General features: G+C 41.4%; 3 protein-coding genes across 3 annotated transcripts; 1 reads left to right on the top strand and 2 right to left on the bottom strand. All coding sequences in view use genetic code 11, as the record gives it.

Moving 5' to 3' along the window:
• Positions 1-464: 464 nt before the first annotated feature.
• Positions 465-3127, bottom strand: EGR_05330 (hypothetical protein; the record flags this gene model as incomplete). Its single annotated transcript, XM_024494579.1, has 4 exons — positions 465-635; positions 799-1240; positions 1665-1985; positions 2613-3127. 4 exons carry the CDS (start codon positions 3125-3127, stop codon positions 465-467), a joined length of 1449 nt encoding a protein of 482 aa, XP_024351050.1.
• A 1031-nt stretch (positions 3128-4158) lies between these two features.
• Positions 4159-6139, top strand: EGR_05329 (Proteasome assembly chaperone 2; the record flags this gene model as incomplete). Its single annotated transcript, XM_024494578.1, has 3 exons — positions 4159-4224; positions 5311-5472; positions 5741-6139. 3 exons carry the CDS (start codon positions 4159-4161, stop codon positions 6137-6139), a joined length of 627 nt encoding a protein of 208 aa, XP_024351049.1.
• A 628-nt stretch (positions 6140-6767) lies between these two features.
• EGR_05328 (BET1 protein) lies at positions 6768-7500 on the bottom strand (the record flags this gene model as incomplete). Its single annotated transcript, XM_024494577.1, has 3 exons — positions 6768-6989; positions 7333-7412; positions 7446-7500. 3 exons carry the CDS (start codon positions 7498-7500, stop codon positions 6768-6770), a joined length of 357 nt encoding a protein of 118 aa, XP_024351048.1.
• Between the last annotated feature and the right edge of the window lie 2032 nt (positions 7501-9532).

Genomic DNA, 9532 nt, shown 5'->3' with positions numbered 1-9532 from the left:
TTGGTGCTTTTCAAAGAGAGTCAATGGGATTCGGTCCTATCAGTTAGTCATTCTAATAGAAGCTAATTTCAAACGCAAAACCTTTAGCAATGGTTTTTTATCCCCTACTTGAAAAGCGGGCCACTTAAGCAAGATTTTATGGTATTTTTGATAAACTCTTGGGTACGATAAATAATATTTTGTAACTTGTCCAGTTTCAAAAATGCAAAAGCTTAGCAGTACCGCATTTGTAACAAGACCATTCGTCTGCCAAATTTTACGTAACGCTGACCAAAATGTCTAACAGGCAAAAAAACTCTTGTTCAAAAAGGGAAGATGAATAAAAATTGTATTAGTAATTCAACTACAATTCACGCTGTAGGGAGTTTCATAACCTTTATGATGATGCTTGTAATATTAAATCAAGAGGCTTTTGCGAATATGAAATAGCAGTAAAACCTCACAGGGTTCATCGCTCACAACTGTCAATCGTTGAGAGTGATGGCGCAGTAGTTTTGCAGCGGTGAGGGCGTGACAACGTTGCACTCCTCTGTCCGCGGTTTCGGAGGCTTGCGTCGATGGAATTTCGCTTTCTGGGATATCAATTTGAGAAATCTACGTTCCACACAATTTGCTCCGTCTGCTGGTAGTGCATCCTACGAAATAAACAGTATTTAGTTGCCTTGTAACGGAGACTAACCTTTCACCGTGATAGAATATAAGCATTCTCAAGTGCGTTTTTCGATATTAATCATTTCTGCATCACAAATATATAGATTACAGAAATGAAATTGACATAAAATTAAAATGTCCGCTTACAAGCATCGCTTTATCGGATGCAGGGCAGCATTTTACGTCAAGCGTGATTTGATCAGAGGGTCGTTTTTCTGGAATGAGGTAGAAGGATAGGCAAGGTGAAGCACTGTCCCCAGGAGGAGATCTATTCTCAGGTCTGCCGGTACAAGGTCTCTCATTAGCGACTTCAACTTCTGCGACGTTGTGGGAAACCACCTCAACCTGCTGCATCAGACGCGGTTCCCTTTGCAAATGAGGTAGACTTTGTTGAAGTATGTTTGAGTGAAAGCATTCCTGTCTAAACTTTCGTCCAGAAAGATGAAGGGTAAGTGATTTGGCAATGCAATAACTCAGTGCGTTTATCGGCATGTTCGGGTGAGTTCCATCAGCGCATCCCGATGAAACTGTTTTAATTTGGGCTAAGAGGACTTTTGATTTTGTTAACGAGGGGGCACTCTGCAGAACACTGTAGGAAGACAAAAAAGGATACACTTAAGCAACTCACAAAACCCAAACGTGTGATAGAAAGCCTCCATTTACCCGGGGAAAATCGAGCTTTCAAAGTTCGGTGATTTGTTATTTGCGTATCGACATAGTTTGGATTGATAAAAATAAACTTTTACGGTTTCGTTAATTTTTACTAGACAATCGGATTTTTGTGCACTATTCTGTTTCCCTATTAAATGCATCTATTTCTTATGTCAGAATCTTATAAATAAAGCCGTTTCACTATAACTTAGAATCGATCTAATCAAAATATACCAAGCAAACTTTTGAAACCAACGGAGAAAATGGGCAACGGGCATGAGGGTCGTATCGCCAGGTTCTTACGCTTTTATCTGCTATAATTTTTGACATTTTCATAAATATTTGCGCTTTTTATTACCCACCTATTCACTGTATCGTGGTAGGACATTGTCTTTGCTTCACTGCTGGCTGAGCAAGCCGTAAGCTTTAAAGACCGAACTGTTTTTCTCATCGAATCAAAAACCTCGGGAGTATGGGCTGGTGATAGCTCTAGCCTGTCAATATCTGCTACTGGTCGTTCGTTGAGAAAGTTGTTTTTATGCTGCCAATACTTTCTTCCAATTTTCGAGGCATTTTCTTTAAGGATGGGTTCAATGCGGATCAAGATACTGTAATTTAACACTGCTCTTGTAGATGTTATTGCACTAATTGGATCCGGAAGGACTCGCAACACTCTTGGATATCTAACGTTAAAGTAAAATTGATAAGTGAAAATACAAAAGTCACCATTACTGCCGTGAAATTCCAATTTAGCACCCAAAGGTTTTTGTAAGTCTCAAAATAGCCACTGTATTAAGCATTAGATTTTAATTTATTTTCGGCAACGCAGTGCTCTTTGTGGTCACATTTTACGCGACCATATAATATTCAACCTAACCACAAATATCACTGGATTAATAATAATGGCAGTAAAGCAAGTCACCAAAAAGTCCACTTTAGCTCAAATTATTAACAAATTACCAATAGAAATTGAAATAGAACTAAAAGCAATTGCTTTGTGTTTCATAAATTGTAGCTTGCATTCATTTTACCCTCTATATATTTACACATTTGCATTAAGGTAACAATATTTTGTAAGTCATTTAAAGGCTTCAAAGTAGTCTTGCCTATGTCTCAACACCAAAATCTTCTCCCTTCTACAACGATGTAAATGGTAATGGAGAAAAATCTGCATCGGCACTTGGAGAGATTTAGATTCTTTAAGCCTATCATAAAAAGTGCTTTCCGTGCGCTCCGGCTCCTGTGATTGCATATCAATACTACTCGGTGGCGATTCTTTGGCCACTGTGTGCCAATCGACTGACACACACTGACAATCAGTGATTCTTTCATCGTTCCCTTTGCCAGTGTTAAAGCTCTCATTGCTAAATTCATGGGCAATGAAACTTGCTGGGGTAAATTCTATTGATACTAGGGGCAGAGGCACCCGATATGAACATCCTTTAATTTCGGCTGCTCGAAAAGACACCTTCGTTGAAAAGTGAACGTTAAAATCACTTTCCGACTCACTAAATATGAGTATAGAGTGCCTGGCAATCGGTGGAATCTCACCACATTTTTGTGGTTTTGGCAGAATTTTAGAGAATGAGGAAGAGTTGTATCGACCGTCAGTGAGATATCCGACTGAATACCATTCTGGGTGATAGGATACCTCTGCGTTGGTGTCGCTTTCTACAGGGCTTTCAGTGCTTGGTGTAAAGCTCTCAACCTGAAAAAGGGTCGATCGCCAATCACAAGGGGCAAGTTTTGTGGAGATTTGGCTGAAGGTGTCTATACTTTCTTCGCAGTTTTTAATTAGATCATCGTCTCCTATTATTGCGGCCATATAAGGCGAGCTGATATATGATAATGAGGCTTCTCGTTTTATTCCTGTCGATATGGTATGGGTGTGTTCAGTCATTACTTAAGGTTCAAAACTGAATAGGGACGTTTTATCTAAAAAATGGATTAAGTAAAGCAATCAGCATGTTTTGCAATGAAAGTGGTCTAAATTGAGTTTCATGGGTAAATGAAAGTGCATTATTAAGTGCAAAATACGCCAAAGTGTAAAATAGTTACCAGAATTCTGTATTATAATTCAATCATAAAAAGCCTGTAATGAATGTGCCTGATACATATGCCATAATTGTTGGGCTTTTGCATAAACCTGAATGAACTCGAGGGTGTTGATAGTCGAACGTTGATTTAAAATCACTGTTGAGCTACACTATGCCATGTAAGCTGCAATCCGCTTGACTAAAGACTTCAATTTTGCAAGCTGTTTATGAATCCCCAATCAAAGCAGAGGTCGTGCAATACGAAAAGAGAACATAGAAATAAAGTAAGATGGTAAATGCCTGCAAGCAGAAGTTTTGAATAGGCTTAAAGATGTTGATTTAATCAAGCAGCTCAAGGAGGAACTTCCTTAAAACTCCCATTAGGCTGATGCTTTAAGAAGCATTTGTTATAGAATAAGACCTGATTATTACTAGTTCAACAAATTTGCTATGTAGCCAATTCCTTGCGCATATTACATAATAACAAACAAACAACTCTTCATCTATATGTACATACACATTTTAAAAGCACAATTTTGTATGTGCACTGATTTAAAGATCAAAGGGAATATTGCGCTTCCGCTGACGAAGAAACCAGAATCAGTTAACGGACCTCAGGCATGTAAGTCATGATATTTTGCACCGAATAACTATTTGCCTGCTAGAATAAATTGAATAAAAATCCCTATCCGCCGGTATATTCGTGAACGATAACGCGTTACCTCTGTATTCGAAAAGCTGCCATTTCTAAATTGCACAACAAGTAGTTGACACTTTGGTTGCTTTGTTACGTGCCACATGCTCATTACTCTTAGCATTAATGGCTAATCTAAAAGTGTTCGCCATAAGCGTTGATAATTCTTTTCACAATAGGCAAATCTCGAAAGTAAGTGGAGCCATTTATTGAAAGCAGCATAGATTTTAACTGGGAAAGTTGGTGGCAGAAAAGGCGCATTTAATTTGTAAGTACGTGTGTTAAAAAGGATATCATCCATGGCAATAGTTTGCCTACGTAAGTGGGTTCGGTTGCTCTTTAATATTTCTTAAATTACTTTATTACACGTGCAATATCAAACCGTCCTTAATCACACCAAAATATGAGTTGTACTAAAATTTTTTGTCTTTTAATCCATGTTTTTTTAGTTGTAGGTGCAAAAATTCAGTGAAGTACCGGGATATTTTCTGATGGCATTTTACTTTGTTTTACTTTACTAATCGACTTCACATGGCTGCCTCCAAATTATGTAATGTGAACAGTCATTTTCTGTGTGTATTTCACATCATAGGCTTGGAAGAAAGCGCATCCAGCCGCTGTACTCCTCACTTGTGTTCATTGGATCTTAATGTATTTCAATTAATTCTAACTCACGAAGGTGCCTTCTACGTTTGTACGTAACTTACGATCCTTCCGGGCTGAACTGGTGTTTTTACGCGACCGGTGTTTCTATTGTTTATCGTCTTCCATGATCCTAGTCACTTATGGTCCCGTAGTTAAGGGAAATTTAGACCCGGTTTCACTTGCTTTGTCTTGATTATCGGTAGTTTTTTATCAGTGTTGCGGAAATGTGTTATATTCTTCTGAGTCCCTTCAGTTGAAAGTCAATTGCTTTACTCTGCACTGATAGAATCTTATGCCCTCTTAGATGTGTTTCCTCGTGTCATCCAACCCAGAGTGCTCTCTTAAAGGACGGCAGGGATACACTTTTATCATCGCGTGTGCTGGCGTTGGAAACGTCGGCCAACTCTGCATGGACGTCCTCATATCATCAATTGAATCAGCCTTCGCGGGCTACCTCAACTCTCCTCACGTCCCACCCGTTGTTGGACCCCCACCTTACCCCGAACTATCCTCCACTGCTCCCTTGGCATGCTCTTTAGAAGTATATTTTTTGGCTTATATTTGTTCTAGTGTTTTCTAAAATCACACCAGTTATCGCTGCAATTGTTTGACTTATCATTTCTTGCCTTTTAGCTCTACGATGACGATTCCCGTGGGCTCTCGCTGCTGCAAGTTCGCGTGCCCGTTTTCCCTGGTGCTCGTGATCGTTTTGCCACGGAAATAGTCGACTTTATCATGCAGCAAAAATTCTCTCGTGTGGTCCTCCTCTCGAGTAGTTTTGCCATGACCCGAAAGGTAGATTTGCTAAACATTGAGTGCTTTTCCCCGTGTTTGTGCTTCGGGGTTTTGGCGCCAGTTTTGTGCATTATTTCTCGACACGAGGAAGCACGATCGTCCTTTAACTAGCTGTATTTCCTTCCCCATCCAATGATCTCACGTTTCACACTATTTGCATAAATTCTCACTAGAAGTACTTCGATTTGAATGCATACACGTCGGCCCATGCCTACTGTGTTGTTCTTGCTACGCCATTAATTTGCCTTTTTAAACATTTTTTTTCTAGGATCAACAGCTTCGTGGACCGCCTCTTCAATATTCTGTGACGTCAGCTACAAAAGTAGAGGATATCGAGGCCCTCTCACGCATCGGATTGATGAAGTTGGTCAGGGAGGAGGTCTTGGATGGTGATAATCAAAGTGTTGCTAGTTACTTGGCTCTTAATCTTCCCGGTTCCGGGGCTGCGTTGCCCTTATTTTCAGCGATGGAGAAGGCGCAGACCATTCCAGCTGTTCTTCTGAATACCTTCACGTGTGACGGTGACAACCGCAACGACGCGTTCTTCATGGCCCATGCGCTCAATGGCTGGTTGAAGGTGAATCCTGTCAACGGCGCCGTATCCTGGAAGTCACCTAAATGTTGGAAGATGCTCTATGGCAACAGTTTCGATCCCGCATTATATTAGTGTCGTTTGTCTCCTGTTTTGCCTATGCCCGGTCGTTATATGGTGTCACTATTTTCCGCAACTATGCTTTGATTGAACAACGACTGATCTTGAGGCGTGGCCTTACAGGATTTACGCAGTTGATGGTTTTATTTACCGAGTACAGCGTTTACAGCCTCAGCATCACTGGCGAAAACTTTCCATGATCGAAAGCTGAGATCCTACCGGTATTCCCTAGTAACGACGTTTAGTGCTAGTTTCCTATACAACAAGTGTTACTCAAATCCCAAGCACTTGTGGAACTAATGCGTCATTGCTGCGTGGCATCCCCTACGATCTCGGCAGGTCGCGTCCACGTCTCACCGCGGTGCAGTCTTCCCGTCCGTCGGTTTTATCTTGAAGTTCGTATACCGCCTATTTAGTTGCAAGTCAATAGCCTTGAGTGCGTACCTGACATTCCTCACCTTTCTAGTGTCTGTGTTCCATTATGCAAGTTGCAAAACCATTCCATGGCCCATTTAGTACTGAAGTACTCGCAAGACGTGTACAATTCTTTGACCAAGAACAGATGGCAAATAAAAAGGATGAATAGCTCCGGGTTTGGGGTGGTAAAGATGTGGGTTGGCGATGTGTAGGCGCGGGCAGTCCGTCAAACTGGCAGATGCCGCACAGTGGTGTAGATTACAAATACAACGAAAAACGTGAGGATGGTCAGACAGAGGAGCTTGCGGTTGTTCTGTCTACCATCGGGAATGCCTATTATTCGACCCACTGTCCTCCCTAGCATGCTGCCCGCCGAATCCGCCGCGTACTGAACGGTGTCAAGAAACCGGTTTTGTTCTTTTGTTTCATCTCTTATTTCCTTAGCATACTTTTGGGGAAGAATAAAAAAGTAAGCCAATTCGTTTGGTAATATGTGGGCGGGTCTCTACTCCATTCCAACACAATGTAAAGATGGGACAAGAGACACAAAAAAGGAATAATATTAAAACGCGAACTGTTTGCCGCAGTTTCATATTCACCAAGGCAATTTTTGACACCTTGGAATTCCGGTGGAATATTATATTTGTAACAGTAGAGTAAGACGACTAAAATAGGGTTTCGATTCAAACGAAGTTTTAGAAAACTAGGTGAGGCATACGAAGGGCTAGTGCGTGCTGCTTAACCAAATAGATCAGTGAAGTAGATATGAAGGTCGGTAGCTGAATACTTACCGACTTTAACAAATTAACTTTGACTCTGAGGTCTTCAGCCCGACGGTTATTCTCGATTTCAAGGATGTGGTCACTGGAATCTACATGGGAATAACAAGAAAAAAAGTGCTTACGCATTAGCAAACGCAACACACCAACTTTGTTCGCGTACCAACAAACGCAGTACATTTGAAAAACATCAGCACAAAGAAATGCTACTTTGTGCAAATTGCAAAAGTTTAGTATAACTAGCATTAAGTATTCATTTTGACTGCTTAAAAGGACTATCAGTTGAAATACTTTAGATCCTAGGAACAGGAAAACTAGAAATATTTATAATAAATGCCAACTAGCCTAAAGTGAGCTAGTATAAAAACTAGAACTGGCAAGCCAAGTTACATCTTTGCTTTCATCTGATTTTTTTCAATCTGACGCAAGTAGGTGACGGCTGACAAGTATGCCAATGCCATCTCCGAAAACTATGGGACAAGGCGAGACCACAACTAGGACAAACGCAATTGTAATACGATAGTGGTTTATCCCTCGGTTCTGGTGAGGTGCCACTTTTGTACTTCGAATTAGCCCCCTTGTACCTCGCTGGATAAGCTGGCCTTTTGGGCCATGCCAATAGCCCAGACACCTTCTCCGTGCTAAATACATATATTCTGCACGAGTATTGTGTCTTCTTTCGTCTTCAGGGAGTCTTGGGACGCTACATTGGTGGCAGCGGAAAGCGAACCCGATCTTGAAAGACATGTATCCTGATTTTCCACTTCTGCGTGATAAGCCTTAGTGGAACGGAGGAAGTGCATATGCTACGGATGGGAGAATGGTGATGACCCCTAACAGAAGGGTTGATGTTTACGTCTACCTTCAACATCTCTCCCAGTCCTGTGTTCTGCAGAAAAGCCATTAACAACTGAGGCGACACTAGCCGTGAAATATCTGGAAGTTTCGTTACGGATTTTCCCTACCGTCCCCCATGGACCTGTTTTGAATCTTGTACTTTCTTACTCAGATCTGCTTCTAGGCCAGTGTTCCTGCATCTATCTATGGACACACATTATGGCCGACGCCGTTCCCCGTCCTGAATCAAACCCCTAAACCGGACGAAACCCCAGATCCAGTCAAGCCGCCAAGAGGGATCAGTGACGTTGAGGTCAAATATCCCCTCAGTTGCGCACTAATTTGGTGACTGGCACGGTCGGCTCGTGGGTGTTTCTTTACTGCACCGACTACGTTGTAATGGCTGACGCGGGAGGTTGACCTGCGGGAGCGCCGGGGACGACGCTCAAAAGAGGAGGGAGGCTATGTACTACGATAGTGGTTTGCCCCTTGGTTCTGGTGAGGCGCCACTTTTGTACTTCGAATTAGCCCCCTTGTACCCGGCTGGGTGGGCTGGCCTTTTGAGCCATGCCAATAGCCCGAACACCTCCTCCGTGCTGAATATATAAATTCTACCCGAGTATTGTGTCTTCTTTCGTCTTCAGGGAGTCTTGGGATGCTACACAAGAGCTTATTCAGTTAAAGTGCACCTAATCAGAAACAAAGTCGCTGCTGTATGCTGCTGGACTCTAAAAGAGATGAGGGTTTATAGGCGTGTCTGGGGAACTGTGGTTCTCCGGGGGAATATTAGCTATAAAGAATATATGCGCATGGTTTTGCACATTTTATTGTTTTGTTAATTCCTGCTATTGCAATGCGAAAAACGTCCTTAGTATCCTTCCATTTTTTGGACCAGGGAGAATTGCTCTGTCTTTGCTTGTTTTGTATCTACTACGCCTTTGTATTGCTTAAAGCCCGCCAAAATATTTTTAAGATTGAAAAACAAAGGATTTGTTACTGCTATTAGGCTCATTTTTAAATGGAGTGTTTCGGATTTTGCGGCACTGGCACCATTTCGCATAAACCATCTCTATTATAACCACCCATTTCCTCGAAGGTCAAAAAAACTAAAAAACTGTATAATTCTTCTGGAGGTGGATTTCAAGTGTACTTTTCTGGCATTTTAGCTTAAATACAATTTCCACTTAATTAGCTGTTTCCTTCATCTGTTTTGCATTATGTTTATGCATTCTTCTGATAGTATTTTCACCATTTACTTTTGTTTCTTTCTAACTAGTGGAATGAGTAGTCCTATCATGTAACGGCGTAAATGGTAGAGATTGATTGGGTCATTATTTGGGTGCTCATTAACCTTGGTTGTTCATATTCCTGGTAC

This window comes from Echinococcus granulosus (assembly GCF_000524195.1).
Source record: "Echinococcus granulosus chromosome Unknown EG_S00038, whole genome shotgun sequence".
In the NCBI taxonomy this organism is placed as follows: Eukaryota; Metazoa; Platyhelminthes; class Cestoda; order Cyclophyllidea; family Taeniidae; genus Echinococcus; species Echinococcus granulosus.
Note: the sequence above shows the minus strand (reverse complement) of the source record. Positions and strands in the feature narration are given on the sequence as shown.